Here is a 14,940-nt window from a genome sequence, read left to right on the forward strand (position 1 = left end):
TCAGCCCCGGCCGAGAATTCCATCTTGCGGAACGCAGGCCGGACGACAGGGCGCGCCACACGGCTCCAGGACCCAGCGGGGCCCTGGATGGATGGGTGGCGCTCATTCTCCAGGCTGGGAGACAGGCTCCCAGCTGGGAGCGGGGAGCTTTCTCTCGCCTTCCCCCGACCCATGCTTCTCAGGCTTTGGGGCCCAAATCCATTTCCATGAGTTGACGGTGGCAAGGTATCTTACAAGGTTTTTGAAAAGAACAGAAAGGGGCTGGGAGCGGCGGCTCACGCCTGCAATCCCAGCACTTTGGGAGGCCGAGGCAGGCAGATCACATGAGGTCAGGAATTCAAGACCAGCCTGGCCAACATGGTGAAACCCCGTCTCTACTGAAAATACAAAAATTAGCCAGGCGTGGTGGCGCACGCTTGTAATCCCAGCTACTTGGGAGGCTGAAGCAGGAGAATCGCTTGAACCTGGGAGGCGGAGGCTGCAGTGAGCCGAGATTGCGCCACTGCACTCCAGCCTGGGCAACACAGCCAGACTCTGCCTAAAAAAAAAAAAAAAAAAAAAAAAAGCATAAAGAGAAAAATACTGACATAGTGACTGCAGATGGGGGAACCTCAGCAGTGGCATGAGACAGACATCAGTCCTGGGAGGGGCACCTCTGGCCATTAGCGAGGCCAGAGCAGGAATATGGGTGGCCAACAGCCCTGGGTCTTGGGTTCAAGTCCATGCTGGGCTGCTTCCTGGCAGTAGCCAGGGACTAAGCCTTCTGTGCCTTACTCTGCTCATCTGTAAAATGGGAATGGTCATAGTTTTCCTTTCATAAAGTTGCTGTGGGAATTAAAAATAAGACAATATAAAGGGCTGTGAACACCGTCTGGCATTGCAGTAAGAGTGCAAGCGCCATTTGTTAAAGAAATCCCAGGCCTGTACAGGCCTCTCTGCAAGCTGTCTTCTGACCCACAAAGCCAGGCCCAGCCTTGCTAAGCCCTGCCAAGCGGCATGCAGGGAGGCCTGACCTCCTGTCCCAAGCTTCTCTGCAAAGAGCCAGTGCACCTGGCTGCTGGCTGCTGGCTCCAGGTGGGCCACGCTGGGAGAAAGACCCAGGTTAGATTCCTGTCCTCACAGAGTGTCGTGGGGGTTCCTGCGCCTGGCTGGAGTTCAGGTGAGCCTCTCTCATCTGATACCTGAGCAGCTAATACTACAAATCAATCTCTAGGCTCCACCCAGATTTGGGCACTTCTGAGCTGACCAGTGAGGCCTCGGAGGTGAATGACAAACAACAACGATGGCAATAATAATAAAGGCAATACTAGTTGCTCTTGTTTATTGGGGAATGATGGTGTCCCAAATGTGTGTTATGGGCTCTCCATCAAATCAAATCTTCTCAATGTCCCTGTGAGGTAGGGGCTGTGTTTCAGTACCATTTTACAGATGAGGAAGCTGAGGCTTACAAAACTGGGGAGTTGCCGAAAGCCTCCCAGTGAGGAAGTGGCAAGATCGGGGTCTGAAGCAAGATCTGACCGCTCCAAGCCCAGCTCCCATCATTGCAGGTGCAGCTCCCAAGGCAACTGAAATTCAACAGGAAATGCCCTTCCATTTTAAGAAAGATAATAATAACAACTGCTAATAAAGATAATAAATAGCAATGAATAATGATCACCATTAGGAAAGGCTCACAACATGCCCAGCCCTAGGCCAAGTGTCTACATGGAGCTGTCACTTTCTACTTCTCACGATCCTTGAAGAAAAGTACTTCTACCTCCAAATGATTATGAAGTAGACGCTTTATGAGGGCAGGACTTGGTCTGTTTTGTTCTGTGCTACACTCCCAACATCTCAGGCAGCTTGGGACACATAGCTGGGGCTGAATAATGCTCATCAAATGAATAAATGACCTGTCTCAACAAACCAGGGATGCTCCATTCTAGACAGAAAAACTGGGGCCCAGCCACAGAAGGAAAGATGGGTCTCCTGCCTGATTATAAACAAGGGGTCCCTGGGCATAGTGGGAAAGAAAGCCCCTCAACCCTGGGATCACTGCCCAGAGACCCAGGCCACATTCTCATGCCTGCTGGGCTGATCCAGTGGGCCTGGGAATCAGGAGAAGAATGTCACCTGGGTCTGAGGACGTTAACTGACTGTCTTGTGTCCCAGACGACAGCCATCTCACAGGTTATAGGGATGCTTTCAGCTCTCTGTGGCTGAGGGCATCAAATCATCGCTTATGACCTGCAGCCTGCCAGCAATTAATAAATAGATATATTAATTAGACGGGAGCTGCCTCCTAGGTTGGAAGTGGGGTCACCCTAAGGTGAGACTGATGGAGCTAAAGGTAAACCCTCATTTGCCACAGGCCTGAGGCCGGTGCCCAATTCCCAGCAACTTTTAAGAGCCAGTGAGGGGTGAAGCAGCCAGGGGTCCCCCAAGACTGCCCTTCAAGGTGAAGTCAAGGGACAACTGCCCCCAACCTCATCCCTCCTGTGGATTCAGCCACCCCATCATTCAAATATTTATTGAGCACTTACTATGTCCCTGCCCTCCCCAGAGAGGGAAGCAGATAAATGAACAAATAAATACACAAATAAATATTAATCACATCAGGTGAGGTAAAGTGAGGAGAGGGGAGCTGATTTGGAAAGAGAAGTCAAGGAGGACCTCTCTGAGGAGGTGGTATTCAAGTAGAGGACGGAACTAACTGAAGGGAGGTGTCTGGAAATTGTCTCAGAGAGAAGGAACAGTAAGTGTCAAGACCCTGAGGCTGGGACATGCTTGGCTTGTTTGAGGCACAGCAAGGAGGCCACAGGGGCTTGAATAAAGAGCGGGGGAGTGGCAGGGATGGGAGGGGGATAGGATGGGGGGATCCTAAAGCTTGAGGGCAAGTAAGGACAAGTAACCAGGAAAGAGACAGTGCTGGGAGTTGACAGCTCCCCGGCCTCCCCCAAGACATGACAGCAACCTCAATGGAGAGTCTCCTACACCCTGAGAGCCTCATGCACATGTCCCAATCCCATTTCTTCTTTCCTGTGGGACAAGAAACAGACTTGAAGGCACAGTTATATGGCAAAGAGATTTGTAAGGGTCAACGTCTGCACCTGCTGGAGGGAGCCAGTATGAAGGAGAGAGAGGACAGAAGGACAGGAGGAAGGTTGTTTGGTTGATGGAAGCTCCTAGACTGCCATGGAGTTAGCAGAGGGGTCCCGTATGTCCCAGGCACGAGTCTGCGCCAGAATTTCTGCTGTACTCTGCCCCTGGCTGGGCCAGCTATGGGATGGATTTTCAGTGCAGCATGGGGGCCAATCACACTCCCTGAAGTTGAAGATGGGCACGATGCATTCTCATGGAATGCCCTTTCTCCTACTACCATTTCTATCTCACGAGTATGCACAGGGCAACTAGGATTCAAATCCTAGCTCTTCTCCTTTCTTTCTAGATATATGTCTTTGGGCAAGTTATTTCCCCTTTCAGAGGCATGGTCTTCTCATCTGGAAGATGGGTATAGCAATGGTACCTCCTGGAGTGCTGGGATTACAGGCATGAGCCACCGCACCTGGCTAATTTTTGTATTTTTAGTAGGGACAGGGTTTCACCATGTTGGCCAGGCTGGTCTCAAATGCCTGACCTCAAATGATCTGCCTGCCTCACTCTCCCAAAGTGCTGGGATTACAGGCATGAGCCACCGCACCTGGTCATGCAGTGTCATGTTATATCCTCCATCCCTACTTCTCATTGGCAGGTGGCAAAAGTGAGGATGGGGCAGGCCCAATAGCCTGCTCAGAATCTTCCGTTGGCCATACTGCTTCCTTCAGTTCCTTGGAGGCACAATTCTTCCACCCTCCTCGGGGTCTCCGCAAATGCTATTCCCTCTTCTGAGATGCTTTTCCCTAACCTTGTCCTTGAGATCTCAACGGAAGGATCATTTCTTCCAGGAAGCATCCCCTGAGGTCCAGACCCAGGCAATTCCTTTGCCATATGCTATCTTGGAATCTATTCCCCTTGCCCATCCGTGAAATGACACATGCATCCACTCATCCCGTGGCCTGTGGGCTCTGAGAGAGCTGGCACCTTGCCTTCCTTGCTTGCTATATCATCTTTAATATGTAATTATTAGTTATTGTATTTATGTTTTATATATAATCATTAATTATACCATAAGTGGTGAATGTACAGTTCTGGAGTGAAGGATAATTGCAATTATTATTCATTTTAACATTATATCATGTTTCAATGTGCTGGGCATGGATCTCAGCGCTTCCTATGCATTAACTCACTTAATCCTCAAAACAGGCTGGGCACAGTGGCTCACACCTGTAATCCTAGCACTTTGAAAGGTTGAGGTGGGAGAATCACTTAAGCTCAGGAGTTCAAGACTAGCCTGGGTAGCATGGTGAGACCTCCATTACATTTTTAAAAAAAAAGCCAGGCGTGGTGGTGGTGCACCTATAATCCCAGCTACTTGGGAGGCTGAGATGGGAAGATCACCTGAGCCTAGGAGGTTGAGGCTGCAGTGAGCTCTGATGGCACCACTGCACTCCAGCCTGGGTGACAGAGTGAGACCCTGTCTCAAAGAAATAATAATAAACGTCATCACAACAATTCTTAAGGAGGTGACTACTACTATTATCCCCATTTTATATATGAGAAAAGTGAGGCTCAGAAAGGTTAAGTGACTCACCCAAGGTCACACAGCTGGTAAGTGGCAGAGCTGGGATTTGAACCCTGGCCTCCTGGCTCCAGAGTCCAGGTAGTCTTTGGTGGTGGAGGGTGTAGGGCTTGATTCTGCACACCACATCCCCTGGGACACCCGCACCCACAGACACTCGTAGCGGATGACAGACACTCGCAGGTGTCTGTAGCAGCAAGGTCTAGGAGTAATGGCCCCACTCAGGGAAATCTGCCCTGGGCTGGCGGCCCCTGTGACCCCTGTGGTCTCCGGATCCGCAGCACCCACAGTCCACACCGGCGGCTGGGCAAGTCAGTCGACCATAATGGTTCCTGGGGAGCCATTTACCCCGTCCAGCTTGAGCGACGGGCGGCTCACAGAGTCTTAAGCACCGCTGGGCCCCCAGCGTCTCTGGGCAAACGACCAGCTCAGGCCAAAGAGGCCAAAGGATTGATTGATTTCTTTCTTTCTTTCTTTTCAATGACAAATGCATATCCTGCAACTACTGTTTCACTGGGCCGAACTGAAGAGTGGCAGAGGCTGGGGTGTGCTCAGGAGGGGTTTCAGGGGACAGCCACAGGCCCATTTTTGGGGATGTGGGCTCCTGGGAAGAAGCAGAGACAGCAGGCTCTGAACCCTACTAACCAGGTATCTTCATGGGTTAGTCAGGAGCCTTTCATTTGTTCTGGAAATGCAGCCTCTTCTGGAACTAGGCACTGGGAAGGTGCAACCTGTGGCCTTGAGCTACAGAGAAGACCTTCCCCAGGACCCCGACAGCTAGCCTGACCCACTGAGGACCCCTGGCACAGGGCCCTGGCACTGACTGTTCCCTCTGCCTGGAATGTCCCTCCCAGGTCTCCACTCCCCTTCTCCATCGGACCTGCCCAGTGTGGCCAGAGCTCCTGATTTTCAGGGGACACTAGTCACCTAGATTTCTTAGGTAAATCTCCTGCGTTCTAAATGCTGACAACTTACACAAAAGGGTTTTTAAATATCACACTAATCTAGACAGACACATCCATGGGCCCGACATAGCTCCCAATCTGCAATTTCTGTAGTCAGAGCTCCCAAAATATAAGATACTACATATAATATTAGTACAATACTAATATAGTAAACCTCCAATGGAGTAAGAGAGAAGAGAAAACTTGCCCAGAAATCTTTAAAACCGCCTGCAAGGCCAGCAAGTTCCAGCCACTGCTGTTTATTTGGTTTTCTCCTCTCATACTCTAAAAATACCAATGACAATACGAAGTCACTCAGACTCACAGGGCAGCAACTGTGTGCCCACACTGTGCTAAACCCTTTCATGTTCAAAGTGGTTTAATCTTCCTGAACAACCTAGAAGGTGGAGACTATTATTAGTCCCATTTAAAGTCAAAGAAAGTAAGGCTTGGAGAGGTTAAGTGACTCATCCAAGGTCACACAGCTGGTAGGTAATGGAGTCAGGATTTGAAGCCAGGCAGGGGCCTCTTACCACCCTGACTTTTCATGCTTCTCTCTGGAGGGCAAGGGTCTAGAACAAGTTTTGGGAACTGAGTTTGATCCACTTTAATACTCTTAACTAGAAAGTTAAAACTTCAGCCATGCCACAGCCTATATATGACAGCCATGACATAGAACAGTAGACGCAGGGCAGGCAAACTACAGCTGTCAGGCCAAATCCGGCCCCCTGCCTGTTTGTATAAATAAAGTTTTATTGGAACACAGCCACGTCCATTCATTCTTATTGTCTACGGCTGTTTCATGCTAATGGCAGAGTGGAGGCTTATGGCCCACGAAGCCCAGTGTATTATTATCCAACTCTACAGAAGAAGGTTGGCCCCATCTGATGGTAAACCTAGCATGTGTAGAAAGAGATCATACCCTGAGAGGGTTCTATGGTCAAAACCCTCTGGGGTGTCCTTAGCAATATGGGAGCACATCTGCATATTACAGTGGGGAACCAGTGGTGGAAGCTTCTTTAGTTTTCTTTAGGCTGAGTGGTCATGACATCTGGGCTCAGAATGAAAGAGATGAAGGAGACAACCACAGGGAGATGGGAGGAAAAGGGTCTCAGGCAGAAGAAAGCATACATGCAAAGGCCCTGAGGTGGGAATGTGCTCGATGTGTTTGTGAGACAAAGAGAAGGCCGCTGTGGGACAGTGGTTGGAGAGGAAGTCAGAGAGATAGAGAGAATAGGGCAGATCCTGGGGGATCTGTCAGGGGAAAAGAATTTGAATTTTAATCTAAACACGATAGGAGTATATTTTTTTCTTTTTCTTTTTTAAACAGGGTCTTGCTCAGTTGCTCAGACTGGAGTGCACTGGTATGATCATAGCTCAGTGCAGCCTCCACCTCTTGGGCTCAAGCAATTCTCCCACCTCAGCCTCCTGAGTATCTGGGACTGCAGGCAGGTGCCACCATGTCCAGCTAATTTTTTTTATTTTTTTGTAGAGAAGGGGTATCACTATGTTGCCCAGGCTGGTCTCAAACTCCTGACCTCAAGCAATCCTCCCGCCTCAGCCTCCCAAAGTGCTGGGATTATAGGCATAAACCACCTCGCCTGGGCCATAATAGGAATATAAAGTCTACATCCTCCAAAACACTACAAGTCATTTTGGTGAAGGGCTCATTGAGGCTTAGAAACCAAGTAACTCCATCCTAGATATAATTTTTTGTTTCAAAAATACTGCTTAAAAGGTCAATAGCCCCACCACCATGACCACGATGGAGAAGGAAGGGGAGGGGCCCAAGGTCATCACACTTGTAATCCCAGCACTTTGAGAGGCCGAGGCTGGCGGATCATTTGAGGTCAGGAGTTCAAGACCAGCCTGGTCAACACTGCAAAACCCTGTCTCTACTAAAAACACAAAAATCAGCCAAGCATGGTGGCTTGCGCCCATAGTTCCAACTACTTGGGAATCACGTGAACCTGGGAGGCGGAGGTTGCAGTTAGCCAAGATTGCGCCATTGCACTCTAGCCTGGGTGGCAGAGCCAGACTCCGTCCTGAAAAAACAAAAAAGAAGAAGACAACGCATTTAAGTGACCCACAAAGGTGACAGCATCCTTCACCTTTACAATAACTCGTACAGCAAAGGTGGGCACAGCCAGCTGACTTCATGGGCTAAGAAGCAGGAGACCTGTGATGTGGGATGGTTCACCCAGGAGTGCTAGAGGCCACAGAATACAGGTCTTGGGGTCCTTCCCCCCTGCCAACCTCTACCATCCCTGACACCCTCCAGCATATGACAACATCATAAATAACGAGCACCTCCAGAGGAAAAATATCAAACAGAAGATGGGACCCTGAATCCCAAGGCCAGGAACAAAGGCAGGTCACCACCTGAGTCCCCTTCCAATGCTTTACCTCTGCCAGGCCCAGCCTTTGAATTAGATAGCCAGGAAGCCGCCGGAAATTCAGCCCTTTCAGAAGTAGCACAGAAAACCACAGTTTCTGGGCAGCCCTGTCTACCATCATCCAGGACCATATATTTAGCACCAGCCAAGGTGCTCACGTTTGAAATCCCATCTGCCGGAAGAAAGGTTACCACGACAGAATGTCAAGTTCGAAGATAGAATCCTCTTTTTAACAGGAGAGTTTAAAAAAAAAAAAAGAAGAAGAAAAGAAAAAGAAAGAAAAACCACCACCAGCATCAGAAAAGCTGTTCCCTCTGGTCAAAATAGCACCGTGCTCATCTGAAATAACCCACCGAGACACTTATTTGCTTCTTTTAGCTGGTCCGTGGTTTCTCCATTTTCTACAGTGAATTCAAGTATTAATAAAAGAAATTTCAAGACCCCCAACAGCAAAACCAGTGAGGGATGAGATGTTGCTTATTTTTTCTTCTTGCATTCAAAGAGAGAGCCTGTCTTTGAGAAGCAATCTCTGTCAAGTTGAGAAACTACAATTTTGGGATACCCAGAAAAGGCTGCTGGGTTCTTTAAATAAATTCTCAACACCTGTTTCTAGCTCTTTCTGCAGAAAAGGGCCACAGGGTGTGGGTTCTATGGACTTGGAGAGGCAGAGGGAATGGGGTCACCCACTGGCTGGAGTTATAAGGGAGTCCAAGGGTTTGTCTTATTCTCAGAGCGGTCCTCACCTAATGCCAACCCCTCTCAGGGGGCTGAGCCATGCCAAGCTCTGCGGGCTCACACTCCCCACCTCGGCTGCAATTGGACCTCGGCAGTAATTCTATTATGGCGAAGTTTCCAAAGTTAGGATTCCGCCAACAGGGCTGATAGCTTATTTACTGCTGTCATCTATAGAAAGAGGAATTTTGACACATTGTTAAATGATAGCACATTTAGATAAGTCAAGCTGTCAGAGGCTCTAATGGATGTCTAAACTCTCTGTGGCTGATATGTAAAATTTATGCACTTCAGAATATCATAAGGTTATAATATTTTAATCACATCCCTGCTCTTTTCTAAACTTTGAGCAGGGGAAAATATTCCATCAAGCACCATCTTGCTCTCCTGCGCCAGGAGATTGAGTGTTCCCGGAAGTTTCTCCGAACTCTTTGGAAAAGTCCGGCCTCTCTTTGCTTATACTGTTGATCTGCCTCCCAACTGCTGACATCCGAAGCAGAATTTGCCCCTTCCTCCCAAATTAGTACTATGTAATCCTATCGGCCAAGCTCCTTCCTCCCCAGAAACAGATGAGCATTTGGTCTGGGGACGCTCATTTGGACTGGGTGCCCCCCAGCTCATTATTAGCTCAATTAACCCTCTTTGGAGTCAGGGAAGACAGCATGGGAGACTGGACCCAGAGCACCGTAAAAAAGTAGAAAGTTAAGCAGAAAAAGAAAATCATAAAGGTATGAATCCGGTTACAACGATTATACACAGAAAAGCCATAAAAAAATACTGCATTAGTAATGTTCACCATAAAGCAATCTTATAACCAAATGAAATATGCCTAGCATTATCTTTGGATGGAATTTTATTTCTTCTCGTTTCCTGAGCTGCTAGCAGCAAAGGCAAAAAAGAAGCAAAGATGGGGGGAGGTAGTTTCAGGAGTGCCGGAGTAGGGTGGCATATCTCAGATCACCTTTACCATCGGCCCAAAGTCATTAAGGCTGTTGACTGACTTCCAGCCTAGGAAAACAGCCCTGCTGTGTACAGAGACAGTGCTGGAAGGAATAATAACTGGAACGCTTCCATTTTTGAAAAATATACGTTTCCGGAGGGCTGGACGCCGGGCTGGTACAAGGTCACCTTTCTTGCCAGGATCAGTACGGTGTCAGCGACGTGGTATGGCCTGGGGACACGGGGCGGCCTATGCTGCCTAGGCCACTTTAATGCTCAGCAACCACGCTGTGAGAAACCATTCAACCTGAACAGCCAGGAGTGAAAGCCACCCACCTCCTCACCATCACAGGCAGCTCAGCCTCAGGATGCGGGACCAGGGCTCTCTGGCTGCCCAGGCCTGGGCACGGGGACCTGCCTCTCCTACCTGGATCTCAGAACAAGCCGGCAGAAGTTCTCCTTTCTGTCTATCTCCCCTATAAGAGGAAAACAGGGGAGGGGGAAAAATGAAAATAAAAATGTGTCGTAGGAGTCACTGGCATTATGTACAAGAGAGGATCCCAGACCAAAGTGCTTAGGCTCCTAATCCACTTCCAACAAAAATGCCATCAGTGAGGATATGGGGTGGGGGGCTGCGGCCTGTTGGCCAGGGGACCAACTGAAGATTTCAGGCTGGGGGTGGGGAACACGGCAGATGGAGGGCCAAAATGTTTGCACGAGGCCAGGGCTGCCACGTTTATTTCTCTGCTTTCTAGAAGTGTGCTGCCTTGCAAACTCCCACAGGGATACCCCCTCCACTTAATATCGATGTAAATGAGTTTACCCCCCTTCCCTGAGAGCCTTCTCCGGTGTGCCAGACACACCAGCCATTGTCTTAACGAACAACCCCCCCTTCACACATTCACTTTGTAGGCTGGGAGGTCTGGGTCCTATCTCCCCATCACCTGAACAAACCCCTCCACCACCCCTTACCTTCATCCTTTCCAGTTCAAATTTGCTTTCCATCTATGCATCTTCTAAAACCCTAACAAAGGGTTCCCAGATCAATGGGCATCCAGCTGGAATCAAGATTTGGGTGACCTCAACCGTTCTACAAAAGACCCCTTGGGTAGAAGATTGAAGAGAGTGAGGTTCCAACCTCCCCAGCTCAGACATTAGCCCCCCGGGAGCCGCACCCACCCCTCAGCACCCAGCCCCTGCCTCTCCCCGGGCTGCAGCCCGAGCTCCCCGGATTGAAAACGAGTTATCTAATGAAAATTGTGTTAACTGACATTCCGGCCGACAGGGAGCAAATACCAGCGCTGTAAATCTCGCGGCGGAAATTTTCTCCAGCCCAGAATAACAATAGGACCCTGCAAAGGGCTTTCGCCAGCCCTTCTGGTTCCTCTCCTCTTGTGTGCCACGTTCTTGTCATTCCTTATGTTACAGAACATCAATCATAAATAAAGACGCTGTCCCCCAGCCGTGCCCGGGTCTCATTTACAAACATTAGCAGGGAATACGATTACCATTGGCCTTCGTGCCAAGCCCAATGTGGCTGCCCAATTCTCTCTCTCTCTCTCTCTCTCTCTCTACCTCCACAACCCCCACTCTTCCAGAAAGGCCACTTTAGCATCATTTAAGCCGGCAGGCACAGCTCGCAGTCCTGCCCGTCTCAGTTGGCCACCAAACTGTAGCCCCAACTCGAGTGCAGACCCGGAATTGCAAGGCACTCGGCAGTTATTAACTGCATGCCTCAGTGCCCCGATTTTCTCCCTAGCTCAATGGCTTTGGGGGAGGGGGAGAGCGAAGAGTGGGGCGTTTGGAAGGACGGGGACTGGGAAGCGGGGAGAAGGGGCGGGTGCTAGAACCACTTATCAGAAGAAACTTAACGAGATTTGCCGGCGGATTAAAAAAAAAAGTGGGTCCCTTTTTATCTCCAGACTGATGATCTCGCGTCTTCCGCGAATGTCACGGTCAAGGCAGGATGCTCTAACCGCCCCGTTATCCGCACCATTTTCCCGCCCCTGATCCCCGCCGCACCCGCCAAGCCTTTGCGAGACTCCAAGGCTGGGGGGCCTTGCTAGGCACGTCCGGGGCACCCCGGGATAGAACAGAGGCCGAAGCTGCGCCTCCGCGGTGCGTTCTCTGAGATTCCGCCTCCCAACCCCGGCTCCTAGCGGGTCTGCAGAGAATACTATCAAATCTGGGGGAGGCACACAGACTCCCACAAAGGGAGGATGGGGAGAAAGTGATGGGGTTTGGAAGAGTCGCCCTAGGGAAGGAGAGAGAAAGAGCAGAGAAGAGAGGAGAGAAACAGAAGAAAAGAAGAGACGGGAGAGAGGACACAAGGGGAGCGGCGGGGAGAAACGCAGGAGGCAGAACAAGCGAGAAAATCTCTCATTTAAAAGTTCCCATGGGCCCGAAGGCTGGGAGTCACCTGCTCTGCGCTGCTCCCGGCTCTCCACCGCCCTGGAGGCAGGAGCGCAAACTTGCGCGCGCCCGGGCCCATCTCCACCGCCCGTCTGCATCTAGACTTGGGAAGGGGGTGGAAGCGGGGTAAAGGCAAGAAGCAAAGACGAACCCCAAGACCCCGGCCCGAGGAGAAGAGGTCTGCCGGCGCGGGCGGCCAGTCCGGTGGCGGTGGCTCTGGCGGCGGCGGCGGCGGCGGCCCCCGGGTGGTGGCGCGTCCGGGCTGCGCAGCCAGGCGGGCGGCGGCGGCTGAGGTGCCGGCGGGCGGCGGGGCGCGGAGCCGCCTCCTCGCCAACCCCGGCTCCCTCCTCCTCTCTCCTCCTCCTCCTCCCTGCCCGCCAGCTCCCTCCCTCCCTCGCTGGAGCCCCAGCCGGGTGCGGACAGGCAAGCGGCGCGCTCTGCGGCCTCCCCGGGCGCCGCGAAGTTGGGAGGCGCGCAAAGTGCGGCTCAGGGGGAACCGCCGGGGAGTCCCGCTAGCAGCCCCCTGCGCGGGGTCGCAGCCCCTGCCTTCCCAGCGCCTTGCCCGGCCGCTCGGCCGCTCCGCCGACCGAGGGCTCACTAGCGCTTCTCCATGGTCGCGGCAGCTAATCGATGACTGAACCGAACAAAGAGCAGCGGCGAGATCAATTCCTAATACCTATCGATGGGCAGCGGGCGGCCGAGCCCCAGCGAGCCCCGGCAGCCGCCGCCCGCCGCCCCGGGGCGCCCGCCGGGGGACCTCCCCAATGCGCCCAGGGCGCGCCTGGGGGCTCCCCACGGCCGCGCGGCCGGCGCTGCCCGCACTAACCTGGAGTCGCCGTAGATCAAATCGCTTCCAATATTGAAACATCGATCCCACATTGGCGGCCATCTTGGGGGCTATCGAGACGCGCACACACAAGAGTTTGGCTTTTCTCAATGGCTGCACTCAATATCCGGGCTGGACTCCCCCCAGCCCCGGGGCCGCCGCCGGCCGCCCGAGCCCTGAGCGCCGCGGCCCGGGGCCCCTCGGGCGCCCTCCGGCCTCTTGCCACCCGCTGCCCCTCGCCGCCGCCGCGCCGCCGCCGCCGCCGCCGCCAACGGGCCCGGGAGCCGTGCGCCCCCCCGACCCCCGGAAGGCGCGGGCGGAGCGCGCCGGGCGGGAAGCTCGGCGCCCGCCCGGGGGAGGCAGCCGGGGATGGGGTGGGAGGGGAGGGGTGGGGGGGAGGCAGCCTCTCCGAGAGGCGCCGGCGCCGCCGCTGCCCTGCCTGCCGCCGGCTCCCGGGCCCGCGGAGCGCTCGCTGCATCTCCCCCCCAAGTCCGGGGTCGGTGTGCCGCGCGATTGCACTTGACTTTGGCTTTTTGCAAACTTATCAATACTGACGTAACGTGCTGATCAATGCAAAGGGAAGTTTGGGAGGGGGCGCTGTGGGAGGCGGTCGCGCGGAGCGCCTGCCCCCGCTTGCACCTGTCTACCCCCCGCTCCCGGCATTGCACACTTAAAAAAAAGTTAATAGTTTGCAATGCATTTTTTTTTCTTTTGCAATCGGAGCACACACAACACGTGCCTCGGGCTGCCGCCGTTCCTCCGCCGGATATGCTTGGGATCCGAGGGTCGCAGCCAGCACTTGGGGCTGTGTAGACGCGCCGGCCGGCGGGAGGGTGGGAGCCGCCCGGGGGCGCCACTGAGTCGTGGGAAATGTCACCACCACCGCCCACAGTTTCCGCGCCATTATATTATTATTATTGGCGGGGAGGGGGACTTCGTCTGAGTAGTAGCTCAGGGTTCTTTATAGGCGGGGGCCGAGGGTGGGGCCTCAGGTCCTTTGCAATAGGGATTTATGTTATTGTTATTATTTAGCGGGTCTTTATAACCCAATTGTAGGGACTCCCCCACAACTTTGCAAGGTGAAACCCTTTTACTGTGATGACTATTATTGGAGGTTTATTATTTGGTTCTGAACCAAACCTCGGGAGGGCCTTTTCCCCCAGTGGGCTTGTTTTATTGTTATGAGTGTTAAGGGTGCCCTACCCCTGCTGTGGGGGCTCCGGATCCTTAACAACCTCGGAGGATTCTGCTGTTGTTATCATTGTTATTATCCGGGGCTCCGTTCTTTGCAACATGGCATTCCTTTATTGTAATTGTCTTTGGGGAGAGGGTCTTTAGCATGGCTAGAGGGAGGTTCCGGTCCTCTGCAATTCTTCGGACTCTGGACAACCGGGGTGACTGGATTTCTTGTTTTACATTTTTTCTTTTCTTTTCTTTTTCTTGCCTCTGTGCAAGCTCGAGGTCCTCTGTTTCCTCCCGAAATCTCACCTCCAGGGGAACTCATACTCCCAGCCCCCTCCATCACCAACCCCCTTACCTATCCCTGCCACCACCCCGAAAGGTGAGGTCACCCTTCCTCTCTGGCTTATTCTCCTGACACATAGCACCACAGTCTCTTCCCCACTCTAAAAAAGGGGGCATGTTTTTCCTTTTTCTGTGATCAAAAGATTTGCTTTTATGGACAGCAAATGGAAATTATATTCTTTTTATGACCCAGCTTGGACTTCTGACATCACTCTTGGTCTGGGACAATAGATCAATACAGTGGGTTATAAAAAAGATAAAGTTTAGAAGAGTTGTAAAGAAGAGAGAATCATGATGGATATTTTTGATGATTTTCCAATATTTGTGTCTCAGAGCACGTGCTTTGAGGCAATTAAAGTTTTTAATGTAATGTAAATAATTTTTTCATAAATGCTTCGGAAGAAGGTGTGATCTTTCTGAGCAATCATTTGAGCTGTTTAAAAAATGAAATGTGATTTAAACAAGGATACAGTATTTGTTTCCATCCCCATACATTTTCCATGAGGTCTG

At 51.8% G+C, this 14,940-nt stretch overlaps 1 protein-coding gene across 1 annotated transcript in view; it reads right to left on the minus strand.

Moving 5' to 3' along the window:
* Positions 1-13,123, minus strand: part of CUX2 (cut like homeobox 2) — a 319,783-nt gene extending 306,660 nt beyond the window's left edge. The window contains exon 1 of the mRNA XM_030938312.1: positions 12,907-13,123. Within this exon, the coding sequence (XP_030794172.1) occupies positions 12,907-12,969 (63 nt within the window). The 5' untranslated portion in view covers positions 12,970-13,123. The remainder of the gene's footprint in view (positions 1-12,906) is intronic.
* Between the last annotated feature and the right edge of the window lie 1,817 nt (positions 13,124-14,940).

The sequence above is a fragment of the Rhinopithecus roxellana genome, chromosome 10 (assembly GCF_007565055.1).
Source record: "Rhinopithecus roxellana isolate Shanxi Qingling chromosome 10, ASM756505v1, whole genome shotgun sequence".
In the NCBI taxonomy this organism is placed as follows: Eukaryota; Metazoa; Chordata; class Mammalia; order Primates; family Cercopithecidae; genus Rhinopithecus; species Rhinopithecus roxellana.